The sequence below is a fragment of the Cydia amplana genome, chromosome 9 (genome assembly GCF_948474715.1).
Source record: "Cydia amplana chromosome 9, ilCydAmpl1.1, whole genome shotgun sequence".
NCBI lineage: Eukaryota > Metazoa > Arthropoda > Insecta > Lepidoptera > Tortricidae > Cydia > Cydia amplana.
The window spans coordinates 14,965,153-14,986,201 of record NC_086077.1 but is presented as its reverse complement, the minus strand read 5'-3'; the positions used below and the strand labels follow the sequence as shown (position 1 = coordinate 14,986,201).

The following is a 21,049-nucleotide window of genomic DNA, read 5'->3' as shown; positions in this document are numbered from 1 at the left end:
ACGAAACTTTTTCTACTAGCATTTCAAAATCGAAATCATATTTAAATTTCCAGGGGCCGCTGGCTACCATGGTCAGACCGCCGACGCCGTGAACGTGGCCGCCCACAACAGCCTGGTCTCCGGCGCCTCCCTCGACAACCTCGTCGGCATCCAGGGTGGCTTCCTGTCCCAACAAGACGCTCTCGACGCCAACTTTATCGCGTCCCAGGAGTTCAACGGAGCTTCTGGATCCAACGAGCTCGCTTACCAAGTCAACGGAGCCGCGCGTGGCCACGGACTCGTCCAGGCGACTAAATATAGTGATGCAGGGAAGTACACTAGTGGCTCGCTGATCTTGGATGATTATAGACTGCCAACTAAAGCTGAGGCTCAGAAGATCCATGGTCACCAGGTTAATATTCTTGCTGGTGCTGCCGATTATTCTTCGGGGCAATCTAGTGGCTACTCTTCGTTCTCCTCGGGACAAAACTCTCAATATCAATCGAGCGATTACTCCGACAATTCTGGGGCGTACGTGCATGACCCTTCGGGTGACTACGCTGAGCCCTACAAGCATGTAGGTTCTCCAGATGTGCCATACGTCCATGATGATTCTGCTTACAAGCAGTCCAGCGACTTCTACGATTACGGAAGGTATTCGGCATCCTCTGGAGCTGATAGCAGCGGACAATATGTACATGATAACTCTGGGTCTTATGCTGGCGATTCATCAAACTACAAAGGATCTTATAACTCAGGTTCCTACAGCGACTCGGGGAAATACCAAGCTGGTATTTACAAGGAATCTTCACTTAGCGCTAACGGATATAAAAGTGACGGTGGAGCATACAGCGCGGATTATTCCGGTTCGTACACACATGACGACTCTGGTAAATACGTGGCTGGTGTATATAGGGCTGACGGCCATATTGGAGGTTATAATGGAGCAGCATCAACTGGCAATGCTCTAAACAGCCAAGTGTACCATGGAAGCTACAGTACCGCTAACAGTGGAAACTATATCAGCGACTCTAAGGCCTATACTGGTGGGTCGCACACTTTGGCAGCTGGATCCGTTAATGTCGGTCTGGTTGGCAAGACTACTTTGGTTGATACTGGATATACTGACCAGTTCAACTATGACGCCTCTAAAGCATCCATCAGTGGCTCCCAATCGTTTGGTCATAATATTATCCACGACAACAAACACACGGGACGCGTCTCATATGTTTCCCAACCGGCAGTTTCTATTAATCACGTAGGAACAGACTCGCACAACTTGGACGGTTACAGCTACGTCACTACTCCTACTTCATCTGGAATACCCACCACTGCTACACCGTTCGCTATTACCACAGCGATACCGACAGTAGCATACAAAACTACCTTCGTACCTGAAGCACCTAAAACCAGCGTTAAGCAAATCTTCGGCATCACCCATCCTGCCGTTACGTATGTTCAACCGACAGTGGTACCTGTAAAACAATACGTTAGCAGCACACCCAAAGTAGTTATCACTGACTACAATCAGGCATCTGATTATCATCAATATCAGAACAAGGACTATTCTGGCTACCAAGCCGGTAACGCCGTATCAGTGGCAGGTGAATCTTCTGGTTACGACTACTCCAAACCAGCCATCAAATTTGAAGACGGGATAACCTACTCTACCCCCGCACCGATATCTGTGTCCACATACAAACCCCAGGGATTTAGCCACAGTCAGCAAACTCTACATAAGGTACAATCTGTGGGTTATGATTACTCCAATGCCTCACCAGTAACAGAAGAGCCTTTTAAAAAGGTTGTAGCTTACACCACTGGTCCCAGCGTCAGTACATACGCTGAGCCCACTCCAGCGACCTACACTCCTCAGTCGTTCAGTCATCAAACCATACATAAAGTAGAAAGTGCCAAAGTGTACAACCCGGCTGTGGAGGTCGGATCTGGTTACAACTACGTCCAATCTGGAGTAACCTACGAGCAACCAAAGACTGTAGTCACATATACTACACCCCAGCCGGTTCTAGAAGTTCAACCTGTTGTATCTACCTATGAACCGCAAGGTTTCAACCATCAAACTCTACATAAGGTAGATGCTAGTCAAGTCAACACTTACTCTCAAGAAAGTTCTGGATACCATTACGAAAAACCCGCTGTTAGCTTTGAAGAAACCGCCAAGAACATTGTCCAGCACGTCACACCTGCTCCAGCAATTGTTTCTACGTATACTCCACAATCGTATAGCCATCAAACAATTCATAAGGTCGAGAACAGCAAGTCTTATGCTCAATCAGAAGAAAGTGGATACGACTACACCAACCACGGTGTTAGTTACGAACAGCCACAAACTGTAGTTGAGTATACAACTGTTCAACCAGCTTTAGCTGTTTCTACGTACGAACCGAAAGGATTTAGTCATCAAACTCTACATAAAGTAGATACTGGCCGAGTGAACACTTACTCTCAAGAAAACGCTGGATATAGCTATGAAAAACCCGCCGTTACTTTTGAAGACACTGCCAAGACTATTGTTCAACATGTTACACCTGCTCCGGCAATTGCTTCGACTTACAGTCCACAGTCATACAGCCATCAAACTATTAATAAAGTCGAAAACAGCAAGTCTTATGCTCAATCACAAGAAAGCGGTTACGATTACACCAACCACGGTGTTAGTTATGAACAACCACAAACCGTGGTTGAGTATACGACAGCCCAGCCTGCCATCACCGTCCAGCCAGCGATATCAACCTATCAACCCCAAGTGTACAGCCATGAAACCATTCACAAAGTCAACGCTGCTCAAGTCCATGCTTATTCCCAAGACTCGTCATTCTCTGGATATGATTACCAGAAGCCTGCAGCAAAGTTTGAAGAAGCCCCGGCAATCGTAACTTATTCGACTCCAGCGCCAGCAGTTGTTTCCACCTACAAACCGCAGTCGTATAGTCATCAAACCATCCACAAAGTAGAGAAGGTGGTTCCAGTTTCATCTACACCCGCACCTAAGGTTGAACTCTCTTACCAGCCTGCTGTTTCTTATTATGAAAACCCTATAATTAAATACACTCAAAAGGTAACACCAGCGCCATACGTAGAACATACTGCCGCTGTTTATACTCAAACATACAAGCCTATAAGCCATCAGCATATTGTTAGCCAACCTGCTCAGTACGAAACATCTCATCAATCGTACAATTACAACACACAATCCCTCAACTTGAATCAAGGATACTCATACAGCCAGCCAGAGATTCAGCGAGATATAGAAACAGTGAGTGCCAAATCTTACTCTGATGCTAGTGAAGTGTCACATCAAACGTATCACCTTTACAATGACAACACTCAACACAAATCAAAAGACAACGTTGTGATCGTATCAAGCACGCCTTCGACACTCGCCTATGAAGGGCATTACGCCGAATACGAGGGTCCAAAGAAGGCATACAAAGCACCCGAATATATTCCACCAAAGACTGATTACCAAGAATCTTATGTAGTGTCATCTACTGCTAAACCCATTGTTCAGGAGCAAGCCGTTTATCAACAAGCTCAAGGTAACTATGATTACAAATCGGAAGACTACTCCCAGCAGTACGAAAATGTCCAAAGTTACGTTCCTGCTCAGCAAGTTTCATTCACTACTTCTCACATTGAACAGCCAAAGAAGATAGAAACTAACCAATATTCGTCCTTCCAAGTGTCATACCAAACTCCAGAGATCCAGGTAGCCAACAAGGCTGAGGAATATCTCCCCCCTGTAGTTTCTACGGTAGCACCAGTAGTGACATCTACGTATAGGCCTGTTACCTATTCTACAACGTCTCGGGAGTATTTGCCGCCCACGCCAGAACATATCCCTACCTACAACGCTGCTGAATATCTACCTCCTAAAACAGAAAATACCTATCTGCCTCCAGTAACAAGAAAGACATACGTGAAGTCAACTACAGCGGCCCCTACTTACAAGTACACTGAGTCCACAACTTACAAAGCACCTGAATATCTGCCACCCTTAGAAGAAACTGCACAGGGCCTAGTTAATTTCGAAAGTGAAGGTCAGTCATTTACTTCTAAAATTGTGTACAACCCTTACAAATCCGTGTCCTCGGAAGCACCCATTGTTGTATCCACTGCGGCACCAGCGAGAAAGCAGAATATTGTTGTTGCTACGGCCAAGTCTCATGCTTACACCACGTCGTCACCTACGTATGTGTCAAGTACTTACAGTCCAACCGTAACGTCTACCTACGCTCCTTACAAACAGGAATTTATAGAAGTCACCCCAGCGCCTATTCGCAGGTCGAAGCCAAAGGTTGCTGTAGTCACTAAGATAAACGATTTCAACCCCCTTCTTGTTAGAAAGTTGGGTGCTGTATGCAGTTGCCAATCCCCAACCGTCGTACTCAAAGGAACACGCCCCAAGGTTCAAGATCAAGACTTCTTAGATTATAACAACGATTATGATGACTCTGGCCGAGGGATAAACGATAACCAATGGGCTCAAAAATCTAGGAAAATTGTGTCAAACGCTAAGACAGCTACGGTGGCTCCTTACGTTTCTACCACTTTCAACCCTATCATTGTGCCCGACGATTCTTTCTACCAAGACCTCCCTGAACAGAATGAGTATGTATCAGTGACGCCTAAGAGGAAAGAAGTGTACGTATCAAGTACTCCCTCCATCTTTACCTCCACAGAAAAGGTTTACACGATAAGACCACGCGTAAAGGCTGTCACTGTTGCCCCTACATATAAGACGGTCCTGTTGAAACAGGAAGTAGCCCCTACTGCTATCGTCAAGGAAGCCATAGTAGCAGGGTCAGAATCTGGATCCATTGAATCTCAGTCATTTGACCGATATGGGCCTGGTGGATGGAGGAGCAGAGACGAAACTTTGCAAGGGTCCGTCGACTGTCAGAGAGCTGGTCTTTTCAGACATCCCAAGCAATGTAACAAGTTCTACGCTTGCAGATGGGACTGTACCAAGCAGAGATTCACCCTCCACGTGTTCAATTGTCCTGTTCAGCTAAGCTTCGACCCCAGCCTGGGAGCCTGTAACTGGCCGAGCCAGGGCCCCGCCTGCCAGGGCGACACACTACTCACTAACGCTCTGTAATATCTAGTATCTTATTTAATCGTGCCATCGAAATTGTGATAAAATGTGATCACAAAATGTACCAGGGATAGTTGATGTTAATGTCTCTCTCAAATTAATCTTAGAAACTTATTTATTTGTTTGATTTTGTTAATGTTACGTTGTAGTTATTAATTACTTCTGTGCTTCAGAATGCTTTTTGCTTGCTTAGCAACCGTTAGTTACCATTTTTAGTGTTTCCAAAATTGTGTTCATTGTTAATTTGTACTCACAACTTTTAATTTGCGACTTATCGCGCACACTTATATTTTTATTTTATTTATGTTTACCTTAGTTACCTAAAATGTAAGGTTACCAATATCTAGTTTATATAACACGTTTTGTTATGTAAAATAGTGAAGTCATTTTTATATAATTCTCGATTATTGTGTATTATAGAGCGGATACGCTGTATAATTGTAAATACATTTTTATTCAATAATAAAGCATTTTATTTTAATAAAACATAAAAATCTTATATAGAAAACTGGTAATATGCTTTCAGTAAATACAAAACTAAATGTTCCCCTGCCATATGAAGGGGTAAATTGCTTGAAGATCATGTTACAATTAAAACGTTTAAATGTTTAGAGTAACAGGTTTCTCAACCTCTCTCAATACGCAAGCATACTTCGATACAATAGGATCCACCTCTTCTTCGATAAACTCAGTTACTTGTTCCGGAGCCCTTCCGATAAAGGTAGACGCGTCCAGAATCTTGTCCAACTGAGAAATGATCGGCGCGAAGTAGGCATCCTTCTTCACACGGTCAATCAGATCATTATCTTTCCCATGCTGTTTCACCTGAGCTCCGGCTTCATGAGAAAGAACCCTGATCTTCTCGTGGCATACTTGGCGATCCCCTCCGGCTTGGACCATAGCCATTATAATGTTTTCTGTGGCCATAAATGGCAGTTCTTGGTCAATGTGCCGCGCGATCACTTTGGGGTAGACGACTAAGCCTTGGCAGATGTTAAGAAGGGTAAGTAAAGTTGCATCAGCGGTTAGGAAAGCCTCAGCGAGCGTGATGCGGCGATTGGCAGAGTCATCTAAAGTACGCTCAAGCCATTGAACAGCATGAGTATTAGCTGCATTAGCATGCAACGTGATCAAATGGCGAGCAAGCGCGCAGCAGCGCTCCGAACGCATAGGATTCCTCTTATAAGGCATAGCGCTAGATCCAATCTGAGACGCTTCGAACGGCTCCTCAACTTCCTTACGGGAAGCAAGCAGACGGATGTCAGAGCACATCTTATGCACAGTCGCTCCTAAACCAGATAGAGCTGCAATCACTTCTAAATCTACCTTCCTTGAGTATGTTTGTCCAGTGACTAAGTAACGTTTGTCGAAGCCAGCGAGTTCAGCTACTCTCTTGTCGAGAGCGCGTACTTTAGCGCTGTCACCCTTGAAGAGTTGCATGAACGATGCTTGGGTGCCAGTGGTGCCTTTGACGCCGCGGAAGCGGAGGTCGTCTCTGGCCCGGGAGAGGGCGCGTTCGTCCATGATCAGATCGCTGAGCCAGAGAGAGGCACGCTTACCCACGGTCGTCAGCTGCGCGGGCTGCAAGTGCGTGAAACCCAGGATTGGTAGCGACCTGGAACGTGATACATTTCTATCAGCAATGGAACTTTGGCATTCGGTTATTGATTAGGGTTATGTATGAAGCCTGAGGCTTACGGGGAATATCGAAAATCAGAATTTCTTATCTGCTTCTCTGTCGCTCTAACATAGTGTGCAATAAAATTTTGGTAGGTATATATTACTCGATGATTCGAACATCAACGTATTTTTTCGATGACTAGGTATGAATCAAGATTGTTCCGCAACTCATCTACAATCTACAATACAGTAAAATTTCACATAGTTTGCATAGTTTGTATTTCGGTTTCATTCATCTGTCTACAATGGTAACTGACTCATGCTGGAGGTAATTAAATCAGCATCCCACCAGTCCCACGCACATACTCGTAAAACAAAGTACTTTCGATATATTAAGTTATAGAGCCTGGCTGCTTCTTTATAATTATCAGTTAGTTATAAGTTAGGTACTAGCTTTTGTCCGCGACTTCGTATACGTGGAGTTAGTAATTTGGGTAGCTTATTTTTACTCAATCTGCTTTTTATCGATGTCCCATACAAACTTCTTCTTAAAGGGTGACTTCTGGGATAAAAACTACCCTATGTCCTTCCCCGGGACTCAAACTTCGACTAAATCGGTTCAGCGGTTTAAGCGTGAAGAGGTGACAGACAGACAAACACACTTTCGCATTTATAATATTAGTATGGATAATACTCGTTGTCGGACTTGTCAGACCCTAAAAAATAATACAGTAATAGCTTTTACAGACTATCCGCTAAAAAGCATTAAGTAGCAAACTTGTAGTCTTAGATTAGAATTTTTTTAATTTACCAACTTATTTCCAACGTAGCACGAACTGGCTCCAAGTTAGATGATAGACGCTGAATAGGGGCAACGTTTAGAGAATGAATGACATTAGGCAACTCTTAAAACTTGTATTCATCAGCAAACTTCGCCAGCCGACTAATGACAGCCGCAAGCCTCGGCAGCAGCAAACCCAGTCCATGCTTCAAAGTAATCAAATCGGTAATAATAATAAGGCATAGCGCCTAGTAGGTGGGGGATAATTCCCCCACATAACACGAAGTAGCCCCAAGATGTATGATAGGCTTAGCATGAGAATAGCGTTCAAAGGAGTAAGAAAATACTTACTTGTATTCATCAGCAAACTTAGCCAGCCGACTAATGACAGCTGCAAGCCTCGGCAGCAGCAAATCCAGTCCATGCTTCAAAGTAATCAAGTCCGTATTATCCCCCACATAGCACGAAGTAGCCCCAAGATGTATAATAGGCGCGGCATGGGGGCAGCGTTCGGCCAGGGTGTGGACATGGGCCATGACGTCATGACGGACTTTCTTCTCGTGTTCTGCCGCTGCTGCGAAGTCAATGTCGTGGATGGCGGACTCCAGCTCCGAGATCTGCTCGTCTGTGATGTCGAGGCCTAACTCCTGGAATGAGAAATGGCTGGAGTTAGAAATCAGTCAAAACTAACTTAGCAGAAAAAAATCGTGGAAAAGCAAAGCTGTCTTCGTTTATAGTATTCTCGTACCAAAGAGGTGATCAAACTTCCTCTTTTTATGTATTAAAATAATAATATTCTATTTAGCTGCCATTTTGTGATTTTTCACAAAATGTGAGATACAACAATTTGAACAATTAACTATAGTAAGAGGCATGTTCGTACTTTTAAGGTATGATACTGATTTGCTGCACTTTTCTTAGATCCGTCTAATATTTTCAAATTCAAAATACGCCTCCGAGGCGATGTTACCAAACTTAAGGTGACGTTCAAACGCCAACAGCACCCGCATTACTGCGTGCTGCCGTGATCGAATCCGTCACTCTTTTTTGATGAATTTGATAATGACAATGCCCGCGTCAACGCCGCAGCAGTAATGCCGCGATAGTACTCGTAATGCAGAAACGCTTAAAAACACTTTAAACTACCATCGTTATCTCAACGCCAAAATAGTTTAGTTAGACCTATCATTTTTATACAAGCTACTGAGAAATCAAATGGATTGCCCCCAACTATTAGAGAAAATTCATTTCAGAGCTCCGCATAGATATCCACGCACTCCAATAAAACCCCTAAACCCTCCTTTTCGTAAAACTATTCTCGGTAAAAACTCCCCTATTCCCCGCCTAAGTAGATTATTAAATGAAAAATGTGGCAATGCTGATATTTACTTCGACTCTTTGAATAAATTCCGGACTAACACCCAAGACTGAGTCACTGTATGTTATCGTGTTATTTTGATTTATTTTTTCTTCTTCTGCATTCTTCCTCTTCATTCCTGTACTATATACTTAATATTAGTATAATAAAATAACATGTAAGATCATATATATACCTATCACTCAACACATAAGTTGGCAAGGAACTTGCGTGGTGACTTTCTGGTGGAGGGTAGCTGAATTCTTGGACTAAAACCTAATTTTCAAATATCTATACACTTGACTTATAAATCAGCTCCACCCAGCCGGGCATTCAGCCGCTTGTGGCCAACCACAGCAACTTCTCACCATCCACCTCGGTGGAACCGTAGAATTATAACGAAATACGTTTCCTATTTTATTTAGTTTCTTAATTTTATCTAGGGGCACGGCAGTGCCCCCGCCAAGTCGAGCGTTAATTTAACTTTAAGTTTACACATGTGGTGTGTGCCTATAATTAGCTGTGCAATAAACTTAAGACACCTATCGAATGTACCTATACCTAACAATGTATCATTGTAACCGCTGTCGGCAGACCTATTAAATAAAATAAAAATAAAATAAAATAAATGCAGCTGCAATGGCGTGGTAGCAATTAATTAAAAACAATACATTAAACTCAAATTATTAATTTGACAAGTGTCGACACGACATAAATACAGCCTGACACGAAAGTCACGATACAAACAATATAAACACGCTCAATCAATTATAATTAGTCAGGTCATGAAAAGAGATGAAGTAGCTTTGATAAACGTGAACGCTTGACACCACCTAATTTGTACGGTAAATCTTCTATTCATAATAAGGTCCCATAGTTGCTAAAGCCCAAGGGCATATTCAAACTCACAAACACGTATCATATTTATGTATACCTCCCTCCTCCTCCTGATAATTTCAACCTTTATTCATACACCATAAAGTTGAAATTGTAAGTTGTTGCACAAGATACGAGTTCGTAAAGGTTACCACGATATACCGTTTCAAAATTACCTTCGCTTTCCCTTCAACGACAAAATAAATGCAACTTCCTCGTGTCAAAAGTACCCTGTGTACAAAAAAGGTCACATCTACTCTACATTTTCATGTCACTTACGTCGTTTTACGCACGCGTTTGAAACAATGAGCAAGGGCCGTTGCTAAATTGAGATTTTGACGTTTCATCATCTCCACAATGCATGAAATTGACATCGTGATCCCTTTAGAAGACAATAAGTGCTTTATGGTACCTATTTTGAAAGTTTCTATGAGATTTAACTGATCCGGTAATTTAATTTTTTTTATATCTTAGGTATACACCTTTAAACGAGCAACTCTTGTATATATATTTATTTATTTATTAAAACCTATATATATTTCGGGGATCTAAGAAACGGCTCTAACGAATTCGATGAAATTTGCTATAGTTTTCCTCTCAGCTGTGGGAAAGCCCGACAGGCTCGATCACTTTGATATATAAATTGTATGGCATAGGTACCTATATAAAATTCAAAATTCCTCGGGCCCATGGGTCCCGATCACAGCTAAGGGGCTAGCTAGGTCTTATCTCTGGGAAAACGCGCATTTTCGAGTTTTTATATGTTTCCCGTGCGGAGCTCTTCTACTAAACTATAAATACTTTCTACTGTAGCAACAGTGAGCAAGATGCCTTGGTATGCCGCCACCCGAATAATAAATTGTCAAATAATCTGTCCGATGGGACAATAAAACAAAAATATATAAGCACCTACCATGTGTTGTGTAACTTCTGTAAGTTATTATTATTATTATTTGTTTCAATTTGTTTTTCTCTCCAGTCGGAGGTGATTTTACTTCCATATTCGCGGACTTTTGGCCAAACGAATATAGAAGGATATGTAATACCCTAATTTTCTAAAGCTAAGAATTTGCGTACTATCCGACATGTGTTCAATATAACAGCTTTCTGAGCAAGAATGTAGGTGAGTGGGTGTATATCGAGGGTTTTTAGACTGGTATGCAGTGTGCGAGGGATAACACCGGTAGATGAAATTATTACTGGTATAGTCTTTACAGTATTCACCCGCCATTGGGTTTTTATCTCTATTGACAAGTCTGCGTATTTACTAATCTTTTCAGTGTGAGTTGGAGAGAGGTTATGCGTGTTGGGTATGGCTACGTCAATGAGATACACAGTTTTTGCACCTTTATCGTGGAGGGTAATGTCAGGTCTATTGTAATGTATTGTTTTGTCGGTGATGATAGTTATTATTGGGGTGGTACTGGGCCTTTGAGTGACACGTCGACCAGGTATTGATCTATTGTGACGGCCCTTTAAAGTTCATTACTAATGCCCGTTGAATCCAGAAAATTACAGATGCTTTGGGCCGTAACGTTCTGTACCTCATAGGGTTGCAATACATGCCGCCCTAAGTAGGTGGAATACTTTTTGACATTAATGGTCCACAGGAGCAGAGAATGTGCATTGCAGTCTCCTCTGACTCCTGGCAGAACCTGCATGCATCTTGTTTCTGCAAGTTATGGGGGTAATCATTTACGATTCCTGATGTGTTGAACAGAATTGACAGAAACGTGCAAAATTTGTTAATATTTAAATGGCAGCCTAGGACTTCAATTGGTTGACTGTATTTCCCTTAGCATTACCAGAATTACTTATTTAATCGAACGAGCGAGCGAAGCGAAGCGAAGTTCTTACATTCAACTTTGAACATGCGGCTGGCTAGCGGCACGTCCCGGCATTTCGATGTTTTTAAGCTGAACTGTCAGAAGATAGTTTGATACACAATAACTTAAGTAAATTTGTTCTAATTTCAATGAAATTGGGTAAACGTGTAGTCGAGGGCATTATATTTTAGTCATTAAATGATGAGCAGGCTCGATCAAGGGGTTATTGAGCTAGAAGAGCTTAGAAGGCCTAAAAGCTGTTTGTGAGGTGTCTTGCTATTCTGGTCATTTTATTTGCAAGAAAGTATGGTCGAGTTTGGTATCAAACGAAAGTGCTCGGCTTACACTTTTATAATATCGTTTTTAAATTTACCATTTTGAAATAATTAGCAAGATAAAAATAAAATAAACATAATATAGGTATTTGACATTTGACAGGAAATATTTCGGCTTACCACAGATACAGTATCAGTTAAGGGCTCCAGAGACCTTGCAATAAATCGTACGCGGTTTTCAATCCTTTGACGACTGCATTCAATTGATATTTTTAGCAAACCGCGAGTTCTCAGTTCGGGGCGAACTACTAGTTAGCTTTATGAGACCTCTACCTGCATTAAACCTATTGAAAACAGCCGTTACTGCACGTGATACCACGACGAGTTGCGGTTACACCATTAATATGCTGCTTATTCAGGAAGATCTGGTTTTTAAGAACATCCAAAACCGATGTTTATATAGTTTTGCGGTATCTGTTTTTGAATTCATAAGAGGCATTATAATGTCCGTTTTAAACAAGGATAGGTAGTGCTGAACAAAATGGGAAGAACGAAGGACCAAATGTAACAACAAAGTATAGATTCAGTAGGCCTGTTTCAAGGTTTGTTTAAGAAGCAAGATGATATTTTCTTACACCTTTCAACATACCTGTTTCAGCTTTTCTGGCACAACTCAGGACTTATTTAAGGTGAAAATACTGAAAGTATCATTATACAATGGCAACATTAAGTAGATAACGTTTCCAGTTTAATAAGTAAAACTAAAGCTATGGCAAAGTGATGTCTCTGTTTTTAATCTGATCTGCTGTCTATGTTTTTAAGAACATATTTGGGGCATTATCTATGAAAAGGGACCTTATTGTCGATGGCGCTTACGCCGCACAGCGTCGCGTGGCATTGTATTTACATCGAAGCATCGTTAATAATGGCGTAAGCGCCATCGACAATAAGGTCCCTTTTTATAGATAACGTCACATTTGTGAAAAGCTAGCCTACAGGTTGCCCCAGTAATTCGCTGAAAGAGATAAGATTGCTTAGCGAACTAAATGATAAAACTGTGGGCACTGATAAGCAAAAACAAACCAGTGAAGAGCCGAACGTAAACGACACACGAAGTGAATCTTGTTTTTTTTTTTAAATCAAAAAGTGACAGAAAAGTGCAAAAATGGTTTCGGTGCAGACGATAGCGACAATCACAGTGAAAGTGTTCAAAATTGTGAGTATCTTTTTATTTTTCTTGTTTCAGATGTTCTTGAAAATGAAAGCGAATCATCATTGAAAGCGATATAGCGGTAGACTTTTTTTTAATGCACGTCTCCATCAGATGTTTTGCGATTGGCAATTACAAGTTCTAAATGGTTACAGTAGGATACGCAGTATTGCTTGTAATTTCTTGATGAATTCTCTTGAGACAAAATTGATAATGGAATGAATGACCACAGGGATTCCATGAGTAATATACCTGTGAGTCATACCTGTAGTCGGTAAATAGGGCAGCCATGTAGCCATGTAGAATACAAAGATAATGTTACTCATTCTAATGACATTTTTGATATTAAACGATAACTCATATAGTTATTCTAACAAGGGAAGAAGAAATTGTTTTTAATCAGACTGTTATTATGATGAAACATAATTTGCACCGATAATTTGCATATAGCAAAATATGATGAGGTGATCAATAGCAATTAAAAATTTGGTATCCTTTGCATGTTCAATACTTCACAAGATACTGATAATGCTATTTTCAGTTCAGAAAAGTTCAATACCTACATCAATAAATGACTTACGAATTGGCACATGGAATAGGTAAGGGCTGATAGTGATAGTCCCGAGAAAGTTGAGATTAGGCAGGTATATCTATCTAGACTTAGGGGCGATGATCACAAGTACGAGTACATAAATAAAAGTACATATGTATAACGTTTTTTGGTTATTCCAACAATTGCACTGTCGCTTCATATAGAACTTCAGATAAATAGCTTTAAGATTATACCCATTTACGTGTGTGTTTGTATTTTATATTTTATTTGTATCTATTGAAGCTTTAACTAGAGAGGATTAAGGGCTTGATCATTGACTAACTTCGCGTAAAGATGGCGTCACCAACGCACGTTAGCAAACAAAAGATAACAATATCTGTGTCACCAAATCTTTAACCTTAACTTTAAAACACGGCGATATACCTTCTCGAGTATGGCGTGAATAAATATTTGGCAGGTCTGTCAATATGGCCCATATAGGGCCCATAGAATAATGGTGTTTATTAAACAAATTAATAATTAAGAAATATCATATAATTTCATATTATGAAATGTTATTCTATGTTCCTATTATGAAATGTCATTTTAGTCTACCGAATGAAAAAATAGACTTTAGTGGATCTGTGGGCTGTATTAGACTTCGTAAACCAATATATCTACGCCAAAATTTTCAATTAAAAACTGAATCGTCAAAACAATTCCAAATAATTATAAAACATGCTCACAAAAAAACACTAGAATCGGCTGAGAAAAGTGCAGGAGAACAGCCGGACCGACATACGAAAGTATTTTTACCTACTTAAGCTGAAACGGAGACGCTTCGCGCTCGCTCGGTCAATAATTAAGTACCTACATGGGATCAATAATCAATATAATCTACTGAGCCTAGACATTAAGCAATTAAAAATATTATGGTTATAACGGACTGGCTTATATAAATATGGTGGTCTTTATTGAGTCGATGTCAAAGTTGATTGGTTTTAGTGAATTTTCTCGATAATTGGCCTCATTCAAACCTGTATTAGGGTGTAGGTCTGTCTGTAGGTGTGCACCGCTTTGCGTGTTTTGGACAAGCCCTCCTATTGCGTGTTAGATCAAAATAAATTAATGAAGTTTCTAAGCGATGTTTACAGCAAAAGTAGCACTATAGTTAAATAGTTACTCATATTGTGGTAATTAAAAATGCTGAATGATAGTTTTAATAAATCATTTTAGTTTTAATAAAACAGCTTATAACTCGAACTTTGCATAAGGACACATCGAACTTTGCTCAGCTCTAGATACAATAAATCGCTTAATTCCTTTGTTATTGTTTAAACGTATTATTGGCATCAACACTTTGTTTAGTGACTTAAAATCTTTGAATCATACAACAGAATTGTTTTAACAACGCGAATTGAAGACAAACCGCTGAACTGGATAGATAAATGCGTCTTTATCATACAAGGCATCAAAGGCTTTATAATGAATTATGACATGACAAATAGAAATACATAGTGTAGAAGTGTATTTTTTTTTTTCATATGACGACGTTATGTATTAGATATGCTACTCAATATCCGATGTCCTGTTTGAAGAAGCCAAATTACCCGCAATAATAGTGTTATTCTAGTAGATGGAGAATGAGACACTACACCTACTCAGATAAAAAAAAAATTGCAATCTAATACGTGGTGCTATTTAAATAAAGTTTAATTCATAATTATCGAACAAACGTCATTTCGTAAAGTGAGAAAGCATGTATGTTCCAGCAATACTAAAGGACATGGCAAACCAGCCAGCTTAATGTCATTGTTTCAACGCCCCGGCAGCAGGTATGCGGCCCCGTTCCGTATCACCGCGATAAGCCCCACCCAGTTGATACACAATCACTATGACTTATTTACACCTCGCTCTATGCATACACCACTAACTGGAAAATCATTAGATTATTTATAGTATTTAGGTCAGGTCAGTTTATAGGAAGAACTTGTTGAAAAAATGACGCTGTAAGTTACATTTCGGTAAAGGACATGATTTCTAGTACATAGAAACAAAGCTATCGTTTTGGTTATAAATCGAGTGTACCTAACTGCCTCCTGAGGTATCGCGTATTCTTACACGACCTGCACAGTCTTACACATCTAGCTGCACAATCTTACACGGTGGGTAGTGTAAGAATGCGCAGTTCTAATTTTTCACTTTTTTGCTCGCTTAGCGTTTAAAATTATGTACTTAGTCTTGTTATTCTGGGACTAAATAACTAAAATTGGTTTTATTTTTTACCGTTTGTTTGTGTACTATTCGTGTACTCGACGCTACAGCCAGTCAACGAGCAAAGGGCACCAGCTGCCCAGCTCAGAAAGTCCATAAAAAAAAAGAAGAGCAGAATACGTCACACTACTGAAACTTGTGATCCGTAAACTATACGAGCTCCTTTTAAGCGTAGTGTTGCATGCAAGCAAACACAAACAGCCTTATCAGTGGGGTTACTCACTACTCACTAAGTTACTACTGAATAACTGGTGACTAACTCTTATAACTAGTATTAGTAGTGGCTAGTACTCTGTTATCAATAAGGATGTCCGTGTCTTGAATGAAAGTAAATAAAATACTAGTATTGCGAGAAATAAAAGGAAATTCCTTACTTCCTTAGTCCTTGTTTAAGGCATACAGACTTTCATTTCACTGAATGTTTCATTATGTAGTATTTCCATGTAGTTCAAAATGATTTGCGACCGACTATGATGGATTGTTTTCCCTGGCTAGGCTTAATTTATTCTTTTAAATCAATGCGGGTCAAAAGATCTTTTCATACTATATATGTATAATCGTAGTCAGTTACAGTACACTGAAATATTTTCATCGCGGTGATGAGGTAAATAAACAATGTTGTGTTTTGCTATAACAACATCTATATACCTCTAGGTATGTGTCAATTCATACACCCATTAACTATTCAAATAATATAACAGCGTAATTAAGCATGTAAACCAATCATCAGTTATACATGTCACAGTAAAGTCGGTCACGTCCCGCCAAGGTAAATCTGCCCAAGGCAAACTGCGCGCGCGCCGAGGGACGCCATTGTGCGCAGGAGATTTGCATTCCGGCATGGAAGGCCGTAAAACTTCTTAGAACGGAATATGGTCAAGAGTTCCGCTAGAGGGTACCGTCGGCATTTGGGTAAATAAATAGCTGTTAGTACAGTCGCCATTAGATATATCGGAGCGACGTGTTCAGATATTTTGTATATGGATGGACCACCCAACTATAGTACAATAGAAGATACTACACTTCATTTCATTCATTTCTTTATTTGCATTCAATATACTATACCTACATTATTTAAAGTACATGAAACCCCTTGAGGTGTGGCAAAAGATAAAATACAACTTAGGTTCAATACGTAATTAAGTACGAGTAGGTATCAAAACCAACGTTCTTGTTTGCGTTGTCCGAGTTATTTCTCTCATTTATGAAAATATGTACTTTGCAACAGAACTCCGGGATACCTACGGGACTACACGATAATTTAAAGAATCTGAAGAGCTGTGATTATGTCACTGATACTTATTTTAAGTATCAATGACACTGGAAAACGGAACATTTAATATGCAGTTCAAATGGCATTGTCTTTAAGAATCGCTGAAACTCTTGATTTCTAGACAGTCAATGTATAATCATATTACTCAATAATTGACATAAACAAACAAATTACATTAAGTTATCGGCGCGTAAGTCGCTGCAGAAGAACTTAATTCACAAAATCATTAAATTGCTCTGTTGCCAGACCAGTATATGTCTATCCTCTAATTACATTATATTTGTTACGCGTCTAGGTGTCTAATAATAATTGCCCACAGTTCTCAGATGCGTAGAAACTATTGTAGAAACAGTGTAAAGAATCGAGCAGGACGCTACAATTAACTAGCTGACTCGATTACTCACTCGGGGCAGGTCATATGTTAACTCACGATCCGGAGTACCCTTATGTTAATTAATTGTCATATTTCCCTATTAGGCCGGATAGCAGACGATTAAGATTGAGGTTAATGTATAATGTGCCCTGTTTTCATGTGGTTGCATGACTAAACGTAGGAATTTAGGTAGTATTTTTTTCGAAAACCCATGTCGGGTGTCACAGGAAAACCAAAGCTAATTCATATTACGTACTTACGAATTAGGTAGATGGCGTAAAACAAACACTGTGGCAAGTAAATAAACTATGTTTCTCTTACCCCACTTGACCTTAATGTTTATTTATTTTTTATTTTAAGATGTAAAAATAGCTACTTAAAACTCCGGAGTAAGTAGAGTTACAAATTTAAATACATAAGTGCCAACGGGTGTACGTTTCCTCTGCATAATCATTATAAAAACAAAAACGTATTCTAAACATTTGTATGGAAAGTGTCAAGCAGATTTTCCTCCTAAGATCACCGATTCGTCATTCAAGACAAACTGAATCTGTGACGAATTTGCGCGCGTCCGGACTGAAAAACTAGCCTTGGAATGTCAAGCGGCTATATATTTATAAAGCTTACCGAAGCCTTTCCACAAAATAATCAAAAGAACTGTGATCTTCGATTACGTATAATGGTTAAAGATCTCGGGGCACACGTATACTGGCGGATTGTGTTTTGCGCTTCATAATTGTAAGAGATGGGAAAAAAATCTAGGTACCTACTTGTAGTTGAAATCTTAAAACAAAACGCAATGTCATGGCCAATTCGCTGTTCGAGGTTCGATCAAAAAGAGTGCCTAATAAACCGAGACATGACAAAATTGAAACTTGCAACGAGCGATTACAAATAGAAGATTTTTGAAATGTGTATTTTTTCAAAGGCACCTTGATCTTCAGAAATTGACCAGCGTTATTTTGATAGTTAAAGCGACGACCAATCTTTCTGCTTCCGGTACTTCTTGTATATAACATCATAACATACATAATGCAACCCCAATGCAAATAATGGATAGTTTCTTAAGGTTACTTTTAACTAAGAAAATAAATTAAATAAATTCATCCCGGACATCACCAATTCACCAGTATAAACGGAGCATGAATCCATACTCTAGTTACATGTCATAAAATCTCTGTGTAGATTCTGCCCCCGACAGCTGACAATTAACCGTGATCGTAATAACCAGAGTATGTACATAATTGCCGCCCGGATGCCCGGTTCAAACAATATGGACGTTGACTTCCACATGCTGCAGCGATTAGATATGGATAGTTGGGATTATTTCTAGAGATAATTTAGCAAGTGTTAATTAAATGGATGCAATCGATCGAAACAAATGGAGGCCTTACTTTGACTTACACAAGCACAGCTCCTGAAAATAAATATAAGGTAATTCTGTCTGTTACCTTTGCGCGCTTAAACCACTAAAACTATTTAGATGAATTTTGGTATGGAGAGTTTGAGGCCCGGGAAAGAACATATGATAGTTATTGACATTCATGATCAATTGATCATCAATTTACGCACACGTAGTCGGGGGCAGAAGCTAGTTTCGAATAAATGATCCGTTTAGTAAAAGTGATTAATCGTCAGGCTATATGTTGACGAATGTCTCATCTTCAAGCAAAGTATTCGTGGAATCCGTCAGCCGAACAAAGCGACGTTGTGCGTACGTTTGATTCCGGCTAGCTTATCTTACCTTATCTTATCGTTATCGACTAATACGTATACGATACAGGTGGAACTGTCAATGCCTCAATGGGTGATCTCATGTGCTAAATGTTTATGACACTGGTTAGTTTTAAGCGCATAACAAAGCTATCCTTTTTTGAAATGAGTCAAGCTCGTTTTTATCATAATCTGACCCGTTTAATCGTAATCAGTGGCGGTAGCACGGTCGCATTTTTGTCGCTTGTCACAATGCCTGTCACGTTCTAACAAGTATGTAAGTGCGAAAGTGACGGGCATAGTGACAGGCGATAAAAAAAGGACCATGCTGCGCCCGCAGAGGTCAAAATGCATGTTCGTTGTCAATAATTGTTGATTAAGGATTTAACTCTGTTCTTTATCCACTCAAGAGTCAAACAGTGTAACAAAAATAATGTTTTACACACCAATAAGCTTAAAGTGAATCAGTACTTAGGTATATCTGGGTAACAAGTCAACCCAGGGAATGAGAATGAATAGAATGCTAACAATAAATATACACATCCCTTATTATCTGAAGATTATCAGGAACCTAAAACTTATAATAATCAAAGTAACACACATCACAATACTAATCAATTAATCAGCATCGTCATTGGTCACATTTATGTCAGTAATAGTGAAATCTGTTATCAAATAATTCTAGAGAATAAGGGGTTTGTTCTCTGGTCTAACTGAATAGATCCCTAATTAGCACTGTATACCTAGTTAGAATGTTTACAATAAAGTCACTAATGACAGTAAACGAATCTCAGATCGGAACCGCAGATTAGGGATGACACACCGGAAATGAGTAACGAGATAAAGACCTGATAAGGTACCTGTTACACTGTAATTAAATCACTACCGTATATTCTTCCAGTTTGTTACAGAAGTTAAACAATAATGAGTTATGGGCAAAAACAAAGAGAACAATCATTTTAGACTCTGACAGGATGAAATTAAACACAGGACTTTTCTTATACATAGTAACCGTAGCATTCACACATAAAAAAGAAAGTAGACCATCGACAAATCAAAAATCTACGTTTGTATTACACACACAGTAATACTAGCTAAATTTTATTAGCTAATTATAGCTAATTACTAATTAGCTAACGTTTTCGATAAACAGTACCTTTGAAAATATCACGTACACCACTGAAAGTTTAAATTTGTTTAAAAAACAAAAGAAGAAATTATAAATTACCTAGATTTATTACGTAATCGACACCTCATCTGACCAACTAACTCATGTCTCCAGGTCTTGAACATCATCATCCTGGTCCTGTACCGCACTGGTTACAACGGCGAGTTCCTCGGCGTCGGCGGCACATGGAACCTCAACGAGGAGAAGAACCCAGACGCCGAGATCGTCGCGTCCGGCGTCATCGTCGGCTACCTCATCTACACGCTGGTGCAGTGCATCACGTTCCTCTTCGGCACCACTGAACACAAGAGGTACGTCGGCTAGAGACACTGTGATCTCATCAGTCATACTAAGTTTCTTGGCGTCGGCGGCACATGGAACCTCAACGAGAAGAACCCGGACGCCGAGATCGTCGCGTCCGGCGTCATCGTCGGCTACCTCATCTACACGCTGGTGCAGTGCATCACGTTTCTCTTCGGCACCACTGAACACAAGAGGTACGTCGGCTAGAGACACTGTCATCTCATCAGTCATACTAAGTTTCTTGGCGTGGGCGGCACATGGAACCTCAACGAGAAGAACCAGGACGCTGAGATCATCGCGTTCGGCGTCATCGTCGGCTTCCTCATCTACACGCTGGTTCAGTGCATCACGTTCCTCTTCGGTACCACTG

The 21,049-nt window shown here is 40.1% G+C and overlaps 3 protein-coding genes across 3 annotated transcripts in view; 2 read left to right on the top strand and 1 right to left on the bottom strand.

Annotated features, from left to right (window-relative positions):
• LOC134651185 (uncharacterized) overlaps nucleotides 1–5,565 on the top strand; it is a 45,505-nt gene extending 39,940 nt beyond the window's left edge. The window contains exon 9 of the mRNA XM_063506228.1: nucleotides 54–5,565. Within this exon, the coding sequence (XP_063362298.1) occupies nucleotides 54–5,101 (5,048 nt within the window). The 3' untranslated portion in view covers nucleotides 5,102–5,565. The remainder of the gene's footprint in view (nucleotides 1–53) is intronic.
• LOC134651218 (adenylosuccinate lyase) overlaps nucleotides 5,482–21,049 on the bottom strand; it is a 57,256-nt gene continuing 41,688 nt past the window's right edge. The window contains exons 2-3 of the mRNA XM_063506288.1: nucleotides 7,851–8,146; nucleotides 5,482–6,713 (exon numbers count right to left, since the gene is read on the bottom strand). Of these exons, the coding sequence (XP_063362358.1) occupies nucleotides 5,699–6,713; nucleotides 7,851–8,146 (1,311 nt within the window). The 3' untranslated portion in view covers nucleotides 5,482–5,698. The remainder of the gene's footprint in view (nucleotides 6,714–7,850; nucleotides 8,147–21,049) is intronic.
• The window catches only part of LOC134650773 (uncharacterized), a 36,544-nt gene continuing 28,402 nt past the window's right edge, over nucleotides 12,908–21,049 (top strand). Inside the window, exons 1-2 of the mRNA XM_063505707.1 lie at nucleotides 12,908–13,049; nucleotides 20,491–20,687. Of these exons, the coding sequence (XP_063361777.1) occupies nucleotides 12,999–13,049; nucleotides 20,491–20,687 (248 nt within the window). The 5' untranslated portion in view covers nucleotides 12,908–12,998. The remainder of the gene's footprint in view (nucleotides 13,050–20,490; nucleotides 20,688–21,049) is intronic.